This window comes from Crocuta crocuta, unplaced genomic scaffold (genome assembly GCF_008692635.1).
Source record: "Crocuta crocuta isolate KB4526 unplaced genomic scaffold, BGI_CrCroc_1.0 scaffold443, whole genome shotgun sequence".
NCBI classification, from domain to species: Eukaryota; Metazoa; Chordata; class Mammalia; order Carnivora; family Hyaenidae; genus Crocuta; species Crocuta crocuta.
The window spans coordinates 1,514,069-1,526,376 of record NW_027529446.1 but is presented as its reverse complement, the minus strand read 5'-3'; the positions used below and the strand labels follow the sequence as shown (position 1 = coordinate 1,526,376).

At 51.8% G+C, this 12,308-nt stretch overlaps 1 protein-coding gene and 1 long non-coding RNA gene across 2 annotated transcripts in view; one reads left to right on the top strand and one right to left on the bottom strand.

Moving 5' to 3' along the window:
* TMPRSS9 (transmembrane serine protease 9) overlaps positions 1–4,639 on the bottom strand; it is a 27,864-nt gene extending 23,225 nt beyond the window's left edge. Inside the window, exons 1-2 of the mRNA XM_077760681.1 lie at positions 4,457–4,639; positions 656–783 (exon numbers count right to left, since the gene is read on the bottom strand). Coding sequence (XP_077616807.1) covers positions 656–783; positions 4,457–4,598 — 270 coding nt within the window. The 5' untranslated portion in view covers positions 4,599–4,639. The remainder of the gene's footprint in view (positions 1–655; positions 784–4,456) is intronic.
* A 1,115-nt stretch (positions 4,640–5,754) lies between these two features.
* The window catches only part of LOC144228683 (uncharacterized), an 11,685-nt gene continuing 5,131 nt past the window's right edge, over positions 5,755–12,308 (top strand). Inside the window, exons 1-2 of the long non-coding RNA XR_013334247.1 lie at positions 5,755–5,843; positions 12,105–12,230. This is a non-coding gene — a long non-coding RNA (uncharacterized LOC144228683). The remainder of the gene's footprint in view (positions 5,844–12,104; positions 12,231–12,308) is intronic.

The following is a 12,308-nucleotide window of genomic DNA, read 5'->3' as shown; positions in this document are numbered from 1 at the left end:
TCACACCCCACCCCCAGCCCCGGCCCCCACGAGCCCCTTCCCAGCCGTGGAGGAGCCTGTTCTGGACGTGTCACACATGTGGACTCACGTCCTATGTGGCTTCTCGTGTCTGGTTCCCTCCCTGAGCGTCGTGTGTTCAGGGTCCGTCCGCGGGGCGGCGGGTGTGGGCGCCTCGCTCCTGCTCGCGGCCAGGAGCCGTGAGCGTGTGTGTGTGGGGCTCCTTATGTTTATGCATTCACCCATTGATGAGCGTTTGGGTGTTTCCACTTTCTGGCTCTTATGGATCGTGCTGCCGTGAGCGTGGGTTTGCTGTGAGGACCTGAACTTTCATCTCTCTTGGGCAGACACCTACAAACAGGACTGCTAGATCATGTGGAAATGTTTCCGCAGCAGCTGTCCTCTTTCATGTTCCCACCAGTTGTGAGTGAGGCTCTGGTCTCTCCCCTGGAATACAGCTTTCAACCTTTAGAAGTGCCGATGAGCCAGCAGAGGTCAGTCCCCACAGATGCCACACTGTCCTACATTCCAGGGGCCACCAGCACTGGCCACGACAGCCTCATCCTCTCCGCCCCACGTGCCCTCTTTCCTGCCTCAGCGCCTGCCTGGGCTTCTCCCCTGCTCTGCTCGCCCGCTCGCGGCCCCTGGCTGCCCTCACCAGTCTTTCCAGAGCGGGCGTCAGGGTGCGGTAGTAGTCCGAGGCCTTGTGCTGCAAGCTGTGGGCATAGCGGACCCCTTGCAGCTCCGCCGTGTGCTCCACATCAACACCCTGTGTAGAGAGGGAGGCTGCGGACAAGACCAGGGCCCCGTGAGAGAGCCCAAGTTCGGGGTCAGGGTGCAGTGAAGTCAGCCTCAAAGGCCCCCAGCCACCCAGAGCCCGTCACCCTAGCGGGGGGTGGGCCGAGTGCCAGGGCGGCGGGGCACCCTGAGTGATCACCAACAGTGCCCCCCTTCACCTCTCACACGGGTCTCCATTCGGTGATGGACTCTATGGGCACCCACCTGAGGTCCCCAACCATCCCCAGGTTTCCTGAGGACAGGGCTAGCTCTTGCTCCCAACCGGCTCTCCAGGTGTGCCTGGCTCAGGGCCTGAAGTGGGCCTCAACAAAAAATGGCTGAAATGGTCTCAGGAGACCCTCCCTCCACTTCCCTCCCCCACGCACCAAATGCCACAGGTGCGTGACCACAGCTGGGAGGCACCAGGACCCTCAGACCACAGCCCCATGATGCCACCCTCCGAAAAAACAGAGGTTTCCAATTGTTGGAAACACGGTGCCAAAAGCACATGATAACAAAGACTCAGACACATCAATACAGAGAACAAACCAATGGGTGCCAGGGGGGCGGAGCAGGGAGGGCAGAGGGGTGCAGAGGACAGGGTGGCACAGCGCCAGGAGCCCAGCCAGTGATGTCCCAATGGCCGACGGCAGCCATGCTCACGGTGAGCACAGGATAACCTAGAGGGCTGTTTCATCACTATGCTGTGCACCCACCACCAGTCCAACAGCCGCAATGGCGTTTCCGCTCTACTTTGATTTCATTTTCTTATTTTTTTTTAACATTTACTTATTTTTGAGAGAGAGACAGAGCATGAGTGGGGAAGGGCAAGAGAGAGGGAGACAGAATCTGAAGTAGGCTCCAGCCATTGAACTGTCAGCACAGAGCCCGATGCAGGGCTCGAACTCACAAACTGGGAGATCGTGAACTGAGCCGAAGTTGGATGCTTAACCTACTGAACCACCACCCTTACTTCAATTTCAAAAAGTACGTGAGAGGGGTGCCTGGCTGGCTCAGTCAGTGCAGTACGTGACTCCTCATCTCGGGGTTGTGAGTTCAAGCCCCGTGTCAGATGTAGATTACTTAAAATCTTAAATATAGACAAAAGTACGCGATAGCAAAGAGTAACACTCGTTACAAAGTTTCAGAATAACACAACAGCATTCTAAAATGTGAAAACATGGGTTTCTGTCACAAATGTGTCAGAACTCACAAAATGACACACTGTATACTAAAAAGTGATAACTCCAATATAAAAAAATGAAGGTAGTAGCCACATAAACCACAACAGCTGGGTACCAATTCTATTTATTGTGAAAGAATGTTCGCCTAGATAAATACGTAGATATTTGTTTATTAATACGGTAGGATATATATTCTAAGCCAATTCCAAAGGCAACTGGTTTTCTCATCTGAGAAACTAAAGAGAAACGAGCATCCTGCAGTGTTGTTGTGATGTTCCTGTGCTCTGTACCCCAACCAAGCAAGCCTTTCTAGTTTCCCTCAGAAACGACAGACTTGCAGGAAGCTGCAGAATAGCACAGAGGTCCACACGCCCGACCCCCACTTCCCTGAAGGCTAACATCACCAACTAACATTTTGAGCTGTGTGGGAAGGGGGTACATTTGAACTTTAAAGAAAATTTTTTAAAAATTGTAAAGTGCTTCTTAAAGCCTTCCTTAGTTTCAGGGGTCCTGATGGGAATTATATTTATGTTGTTCCCAAAATGTATCTGTGCTTCCAGAACGCAGGTGTGAAACCCCGGCCCCTGCCTCTCCCTAATGCAAGGACACAGATGCGCTCACACACATACAGCCACACACATGTACACAGCACAGTCACACATGCTTACACATGTGTGCACACTCACACATCCACCCGCTCACACAGCACACATTTTCCTTCATTTGATTCCCACAACCACTAGAGGGCCTCTGTCAGACACACTAGGCCGTGAACTATTCCAGATGCTCCACAAATCTATATACAAAACACGTAACATATCTGTACTACACATAAGAATCAGGGAAACCACATAACATTGCTAGCTTACTGTTTTTGCCACATGAGAACATTTTCCCTAAAACTTCCCCTATCATTATTTCTTTTTCCATGAAAAGGTGACCTTCACATCCCCAAATAAAACTGTAGGAAGCTTAACATCTCATAATAAACCTGTTCCAGAGCATTGCTGTCCAGCAGAACATTCCTGAGATGACAGAATGTTCTAGATCCACACTGTCCAGTGCAGTATCCATGAGACACCCACTAAATGTGGCTGGTGGAGAAACGCGACTGACTTTTAAATTTACATAACGTTAAATGATTTTGTTTGTTGGAGATGTTTAAGTAGGCTTCCGCCAGCACAGAGCCCAACGTGGGGCTTGACCTCCAGACCCCAAGGTCATGACTTGAGCTGAGATCAGGAGAAGATGCTTAACTGACGAGCCACCAAGGCGCCCCTAATGTTAACTGATTTAACCCTAAGAAGCCTGCAGGGCTCAGGGCCGTCAGCCCCGGTAGCACAGAGGCAGGCAACACTGAGCACTGTCTGTAGTGGGGAGGGAGGAAATGGCTCCCGGTCTCACGGGGACCATCCACCTAAACTCCCCACACGAACATTGGGAAGAATCTAGGACAAATGCAGAAGGAAAAAGGCAAGCTCCTAAAGGGTCTGCAGACTCCGCTGACTCACAAGTTCTCCCGAAACAGCACTGGGCGTTACCCACGGGTGTGTGTGTGTGTATGTGTGTGTGTACACCTGCTGCACCGTAAACCACTCATGGTGGCTGCTGCCACAGAGATGGCACAAGTTCTCCCGAAACAGCACTGGGCATTACCCACGGGTGTGTGTGTGTGTGTGTGTGTATACCTGCTGCACCGTAAACCACTCATGGTGGCTGCTGCCGCAGAGATGGCACATGGAAAACCAGTGCAGGCTGCAGTGGGCTGTGTGACTGGCTTCATACCTCACAAAAAGACAACACTGTACAGGTGTAATGGATCCATACGGTTCAGAATCAAAAGCCACCAAAGGGCATCTAGAGACAAATCTCCCTCCCGTGTCCTCCCCAGAGGTAACCAGTCAGTTAGGCTCTGAAACTCCCTTCCAGAAAACAACAGACACACACAGGCAAACATGTTCTTTCTTACTATTCGGCACCTCTCTCTTCTTTTTCAAATGTAGGCATCTCTAGATCATTCTACTGAAATATAAAAAGAGCTTCCTCTGTTTATTTGTGTAACTGCAGCTCCACATTGTATAGAGATCATAATTTTGTACGTTCGCTCTAAGTAATATGACCATCTACTGAAAGAAAATATGAAATGGGGGCCACCTTGGAGTGTAGGAGCATAAACCATGATTTCTTATACTTTTCAGTACTTTTCAAATTTCTTAAAATGTAAGAGAGTACATTTTGCTGTTTGATTCCATTTTCACCCTAGTGTGAAAACTTTCTTGGAAAGCCCGGTCCATGGGAAACANCACCCACCGACCCCAGACCACCACCAGGTCCAGGTGCACACCAGGCCCCCAGGCTCCTGGGCTGCCTTCAATTCCACGCTTGCATGACCAACCCTTTGGCTCTGGGATCATAACGTGGATACAACTGAGCCACTTCTAAGCATCTTCGTGCGAGTTGTGCAGTGTGTGAACCCATGCAAGCCCGCAGCCACTTACCCACGAGGACCCCAAGGGTGACCATGACGATGCTGGTGGCCACGACAGTGCAGAGGGCCACGCGGCAGCATGAGACGTAGGGGGCAGGGACTTCCTTTGCTGCCCCAGGCACAAGCTGTAAGTCACCAACGGTGGGCTCCATGGCTCCTAGACACTGGGGAGGCGACCTGGATGCCAGCAAGAAAGGGCGAAAAACAGGGTCAGGGCTGGAGGAGGCTTCTCTTCCCCTAAGCGAGAGTTTTACTCTGCAGACTCGGCAGCCTCCAACAGTGCCCTAGGTGCCTGTCTTAAAGTCACAAAATGTGGTCCAGCGTGATTGCTGGCGGGGCCTGTGCATGCGCGCTCCCAGGGTCCCTGGGGTCCACTGCCAACCGGGATGCGTGACTTCCCGGTAGCCGTTTAACAAATCACTGCAAACCTAGTGCTGGAGAGGAACCCAGATTTATTACTAAGCAGTTCTGGGCTCAGAAGTCCTGACACCAAGTGTGGGCAGAGCCGGTTCCCCCGGGCCCCAGGGAGCCCCGTCTCCCTCCTTTTCCGGCTTCCAGAGGCGCCTCGGCCCGCGGCCCCTCCTCCATCCTCACGGCCAGCAGCGCGGCGTCCGCCCGTCTCTACCTCCCTCTCGTGAGACTCTGTGGGGATGCTGGGCCCCGGGGAACTTCAGAGTCACCCCTGCCTCAGGGGCCTTGACAAGGTCCCCTCTGCCACGTGAGGTGACTCATTCCAGGCTCTGGGACCAGAACGAGTCTCCGGGCCGCCGCTCAGCCCGTCGGCACAGAATACGCGGACGCAGAGCGAAGAGGCTGGAGCCTGGACGAGCGCTAGCTCGCGCGCCCGCGCCGCCCTTCGTGGCCCTGAACTCTCCAAGGGCGTCCGCGGCCACCAGCATCCCCGGCAGGCGAACAGGCCTCTGCCAGCCCTCCGCTGACAGTACGCCGGGTGCTTCTCCCCTCGACGGCCTCGGCTCTGAGAGAGCAACCGGCAGCCATGCGCTCCGGCGTTCACGCGTCCAGCCGCCCCTTCGTCCGGGTCTCGCGAGAGACTGGAGCCCAGGCCCCACGAGGCCGGGACTTGATCGTAGTCCTTCGAGAGAAACCTCGCGAGAGACCGGAGACCAGGCCCCGTGAGGCCATTCTGTGGTCCTAGTCCCGCGAGAGACCCAAGCTGAGGTCGCGCGAGGCCACCCGTCGATCCCCGTCTCGCAAGAGATCCCGCGTAGGTCCCACACGGCGTTGATTGTAGTCTCGCGAGAAACGCCGCCGAGGCCGCGCGAGACCTTCTTGCAAGGCAGCAGCACGGGAGCTCGCGGGTGTCTCCGTGACGTGCAGCGTCTGCGTGTCTTCCGCCTTCTCCAGGGCAGGGGCGGCCGTCGGTTTCCTCCCGCCAGGTAGGCCGGGCGGGGGCCGGGGGGCGGCCTTTCCCTCCAGGGACGCTGCGAGCAGGGGCTCCTGGTCCGCGCAGCGCCTGCACCTGCCCCGGCTCAGCGCCGGGCTCGGGGAGGGGGCCAGGGAGCCCACGGCCCGTGCCTCCCGAGGGTCACAGGGCTGCTTTGGGGGAAGAGGGTCTCTGGACACCAACGGCAGGCCTGGGTGTCAGGAAAAACAGTGGGCGCCCAGATGTGTTTGAATTTCAGATGAGCAAATCCTGCTTTTGTAGCACGAGTGTGTCGCTGGCTTGGCTAATTTTATGTGTCTTCTTGGTTGTGTCGTGGTGCCCGGTTGAGGGGGCAAACGTTATGCCAGAAGTTGCCGTGAAGGTTATTCTTACATGCAATTACCTTTCCAGTTAGTAGATGTTGAATAGAGCAGGTGACCCTCCCTTTTGTGGGTGGGCCACATGCAATCAGTTGAAGGCTTTCAGGGACCAGGAATGCTGCCTCCAGGCAGCCTTGGGGACTCCGCTGCAGCGTCAGCTCTGCCCTGTGGATTTTGGACTTGCCGACCTCCACAGTCCTGTGAGCCAATTCATTAAAATACTTCCTGCTCTCCTTCACGGTGGCTGTGTTTCTCTGGAGAATCCTGACTGATATAGGCCCTAACGTGCCTTGTGCAACATTTGGGATGTACTTATGCCAAAAAAAAAAAAGTGTTTGGTGTTGGTTTGAAATTCAGGTTTATCTGATTGTGCTACATGTTTATTGTTAAGGCTGGAACCCTGTGCTGGGGCCCAGCCAAAATACTCTGTCCTCGAGGGAGTGTGTCCCTGCTGGGAATGGCCACTCCATGCCTCACCGCCACCATCTGGAGCTGGGGAGAAAGGGGAGATGTGCGGGGGTGGTGGGGAGCGAGGCTGTGTAACACTTACCCCTTTATTCTCACACTTGAGCTGAATTGCCTTCTGAGGAGCCAGGGAATCTCTAAGAATCACTTGATGAAATGTTTTAGGGACAAAGACACCAAGATTCACCTCTGTGATTAGGGCTGGAAACTCAAGTTTAGTGTATGAGCTCATTGACACGCCCCACCCCCCCCCAACCAAACACACACACTATATTCATTCAGCCCTAGCTGCCCCTGCTACCCCCCAAGCCTGTGGGTTTTCTAAGGATTCCTGTGTTCTCCGAATTGTCTTGTCATCACTGTCATTAGGACACAGAAGGGACCCGATGCTATTTAGCATCGAATATAGAAGCACTATTCATTCAGCTTTCTGTCTGTCTGATATTTATGACAGGCCAGGCCTGGATGCTCTGTGCTGAGTACCCAGCCCTGAATGAGGCTGATGAGATTCCCTGAGCTCAGAGAGCTGAAATCATAGTGGCAGAGCCCCAGATAAATTAAAATTACAGCTACAATTAAGGCTTGAAAATAAAGATGTATCCGTGGTGCTTTGAGTCTGTGTAAAAAGGAGCTTTGATCAGGACTGGGGGCTCAGGAAGAGCTTCCTGGAGGAGGGGTGCATTATCTGGTTTCTGAAGGATAAGCATGAATTCAGTAAGTGCCCACGGAAGGAACAGATTTCCACACAGTAAGACAAAGTGTGCAAAGCCCTGTAACTTTTCCTGGGGGAAAGGAAGGGCCAATGTAGAGAAAGTGTGTCAGTCAGCTGTGGCTGCTCAGCACATTACCACTGAAATAGCAGCTTAGAACAATGCACAGTTATCCTCTTGTGGCTTCTGTGGCTGGGATTCTAGCAGGTTTTAGCTGAGTCCTCTGCTCAGGGTCTCAAGAGGCTGTTAGTCAGGTGTTAGCTGGGCTGCATTCTCATCTGGAGGCTCAGCTGGGGAAGGATCCACTTCTGAGCTCCCTATTGTTGCCAGAATTTGTTTCCTTGCAGTTGTGGGGCTGAGGCCCCCATATCCCTGCCAGCTGTTGGCCAGGCACTGCTCTTAGCTCACAGGCCCTTGACACAACACAGTAGCCACGTTGTCAAGGTCAGCGGGAGAAATTCACTGCAGTGTTCTAGGATGGAGTCTTTTTTTTTTTTTAAAGTTTATTTGAGAGAGAGAGAGCAGGAGAGGGGCAGAGAGAGAAGGATAGGGAGGATCTGAAGCAGGCTTCGCACTGTCAGCGCAGAGCCTGATGCAGGGCTCAAACTCCTGAACCATGAGATCATGACCTGAGCCGAAACCAAAAGTCAGATACTTAACTGACTGAACCACCCAGGCGCCCTGCTAGGATGGAGTCTTACAGTATGTAAGGCGACAGTGGGAGCTACGTCCTGACACCTTGCTCATCGAATGTGACTTAATCAAGGCAGTGACCATGGCATTGTATTTAGTGGGTCTTCACACTCAGAGGGAAGGGCTTATATAGGACGTGTGTGCTTGAAATCTTAGGAACCTTTTAGAATTCTGTCTACCACAGAAATCATGAGGAGGGGTGATCTGAGGTGTGCATGGGGATAAGCAGGTGCATATTTCACTGGAGTTTGAGGAGAGATTAGACAAATGCCAGAGGCCATCTTAGAAGAGAAATTAGCTGGGAACTTTCCAGCAGTGCTGGAAGACCTGAATCCTCAGACTCGGAAGGCACAATGCCAAGTATGACAGATAAAACAGATCCTCAGAGTAAATCCACAGAATAAAAACAAAGAGAAGATTACAGGAGTAACCAGAAAGTAAAGACCTGCCACCTTTGAAGGAATGCTGGTTAAGAGCAACAAATTTCTCAACAGAATAGAAACCTGAGGTTAGGGAATAATATCTTCAGTGTTAGGTGGAAATAGATGTCCATCAACAATTGTATATCTAAACCCACTTGGTCAGGGTAGAGACTGAAATGTAGACCTTTGCAGGAAGACTGAGAAGCTGAGCACTAATACGCCTGTACTGAAAACGCTACTAACGGACAGATTGAGGAAGAATAAAGTTGGATTTGGAAGAAAGAGGTGAAATGCAGGAAGCACCAGAAACTGGTAAACATGGAGAAGCATCTGAAAAGCACTATGTCTATAAAATGATAATACTGACTGAGTTGGGGTTCACAGATACCAAGGCTGAACAAACTGTAAGATGGAGGCATGAGTGTAGTTGAAAGACTCTGAGGGTCAGAGGAAAAGATTAGTGATTAATTTCAGACCTTGTCAAGTGAAACGTGCAAGGAAAAAATTTTAAGACCAACTTTGATAATAGAACTGAAGTGGGTAGCTTCCAAAAAGTAGAGTGAAAAATATGTAAATGCAGGAGAAAGGAAGGAAGGCAGAGAAAGAAAGAAAAAAAAAGCAAAAATTTACTTTAATGTTTTTTTTATTTTTTTTTATTTTTTTTTATTTCTAGGAGAGAGAGAGACAGCGTGAGCAGGGGAGGGTCAGAGAGAGAGGGAGTCACAGACTGAAACAGGCTCCGGGCTCTGAGCTGGCAGTCAGCACAGAGCCCAACGCGGGGCTCGAACCCACGAACCGTGAGATCATGACCTGAGCGAAAGTCGGATGCTTAACCGACTAAGCCACCCAGGTGCCCCAACAAAAATTTACTTTAAAAGAATTTGTGAGGTTAGGGGCGCCTGGGTCGCTCAGTTGGTTGAGCATCGGCTTTNTATAAAAAAATAAAATAAAATAAAAATAAAAACATTAAAAATACAGCTAGATGTTTTAGGTGGTCTCTTGTAAACTGCAAAAAGGCACAAGATGGAGGAGAAAAATTGTAAACTCTTATGTACCTAATAACAAAATTGAACATGAGACAAGTTTACTTCGTAGATCTATATTCCCTATACTGAGAATAAACATACTTTTTCAGGCATACACAAAATATTTACAAACACCAATCACGCATTTAACCACAAAGCAACTCTCCACAAAACCCAAAAACTACACTCAGTGCCATGTTTCACGGCAGTGCAATTAAATTAGGAAATAACAAAATCAGGGTTGAAAAGTCTAAAGTTATTTCTAGAGAACTAATGATTCCAGGAAGAAATTGAGCTAATTAAAATATTTAGAACTGAATGGTAGTGAATTTGCTTGATGTCAACATACCCGATGCACCCCAAGCCGTCCTTACAGTGTCACCGTCTGTGTTACATCAAGCCAGACAGCTGGATGCGCACCAGCTGAGATGCTATGGTCACCAGAGTCTGATTGATCCAGCCTGGAAAACACGCATTGCCGGCCCCAACCCACACACAGCATCCACTGCACTGAGGTCAGCTGCCAGAACCCTGGCATCCTTGGAAGAGAAGGCCACATTTTGGGTCGTATTGTCCTGAGCAAGGCCCCTTCTATGTACCGATGGCCCAAGAAGTACTCCCCAACCGGTTCCTTTTGAGGCCATGAGGCAGAACCTGCCCCAGGCTCCTAGGTTCTGCTGTGACCGGCAGTCCTGGTGGCCCTCGGCCTGTAGAAGCATCCCCGCATCTCTGCCTCCATCTTCACAAGCCCTTCTCCCCGTGTGCATGTCTGTGTCCTACGGTCCCTTGTGTTGGGGGTTAGGACTTCAGCATACAAAATCTGGGGGGACATAGTTCACTCCCGATCCCCTCTGAACTCACATGTGGTGTCAGCTGTATGGGCATCCTCAACCTCTGACCTTATAGCTGGCAGTTCACTTCTCACAGAGGAAGAGTTAAAGAGAGAGATCACACCCATTAGGGTGGCTGTCATCAAAAGTTACAGACAGTAACAAGAGTTGGCAAGGATGTGAAGTCTGAAGACTTGTGCACGGCTGGTGGGAATGGAAAATGAGGCAGCTGCTGTGGAAAACAGCTTGGTGGCAAAGACAATGAAATACAGTTACCATATGAATTATATAAAATTATCACATAGAAAGACCACAGGACCCAGCAGTTCCATTCCTAGGTATGCACCCGAAGAACTTGAAAGTGGGGTCGTGAGGCTCTAATCCACCTGTGTTCACAGCAGCAGCATCCACAAGGGCCAAGAGGTGGAAACACCCCAAGTGTCTGTAGGTGGGTCAAGGACAAACACAATGTGCCCACCCACATGTTGGAATATTCTTATTCAGCCTTAGAAACGAAGGACGGGCTCCTGGGTGGCTCAGCCAGTTAGGTGTCTGACTTTGGCTCAGGTCATGATCTCATGGTTTGTGGGTTCGAGCCCCGCATTGGGCTCTGTGCGGACAGCTCAGAGCCTGGAGGCTGCTTCAGAGTTTGTGTCTCCCTCTCTCTCTCCCCCTCCCCCACTCACAGTGTCTCTCTTTGTCTCTCAAAAATGAATAAACGTTAAAAACTTAAAAAAAAAAAAAGGGGGGGAAGGATATCCTGCCTGCCACCATGTGGATGGACCCGGGAGACACTGTGCAGTGACAGAAGCCAGACACAGAAGGACACATCCTGCATGACCCCACTCACAGGGGGTCCCCAGAGGAGTCCCATCCACAGAGACAGAGAATAGATGGTGGGAGAAGGGCAGGGCAGGGGGCGGGGGGTCAGTGTTTCATGGGGACAGAGTCTCAGTTTGGGAGATGGAAAGTTCTGGAGACATGGTGGGGGTGGCACACAACATACACAACAACGTGAATGTGCCTAATGTCAGTGAACTGTGCACTTAGACATGTTAAGGTGTCTTGTGTGTTTTACTGAAAGAGAGGAAGGGAGGAGGAAGAAAAGAAAAGAAAGGAGGGAGGGATGGGAAGAAGGGAGGACAGGGATCAGGAGAGAGAGGGAGCGAGTGAGGAGGCACATAGGCCACAAACTGGAACAGGAGGCGGACAGCTGGAGGAGGTGAGGAGGAAGCCAGTAACCATAGGGAACAGCGGGACAGTTGATGCAGAAACACCCAGAATGTGGAGAGCCAGAAGCCAGATTCTGCGAACAAACAAGGAAACTCAGGAGAAGCCGGCCGCCCGCTGGCTGGGCCTCTGAGTCCCGCTGAAGCCTGGGCTGGACCCGCACCAGTGCCTTCACGCCCCGGCACGACCCCCACGCGGCCTCCTCCAAGGTCAGAGAAACCTCATCCGGCAGTTGGCAGGCATGGCGGAGATAAGAATCAGGCTACAAAATCTGTCTTTGAACCAAGCAAGGCTCAGAAAAGGCAGTGACTGTTTGGTTCGAACAATCTGACTGTGTCTGGGCGCTTCCACAGAAACGGCATTTTGCTTAGACCCTGTGGTAGGTGCAGTAATGGCTCCAAAGAGGCCCATGTCCTAGTCCCCAGGGCCTGGGATATGTTACCTCGCACATTAAAGGGACTCTGCCGGGGGGGGGCAAATCAAGGCCCCTACGGCAGGGGTGACCCTGATCCTTGGCAGGTGTAGCATCCTCACGAGGTCCTCATGAGAGGGAGGCAGAGAGATGGGCACACTGCGTGCTGCTGGCCGTGAGGATGGAAGACGGGCCACTGGCCAAGGATGCTGCGCCTCTGGAGGCTGGAAGAGGTAGGAGCAGGGTCTCCGTGGGGCCCACAGGAGGCCCCGGCCCCGCCCACCCCTCCCCCAGGAGGACCTGGCCCCGCC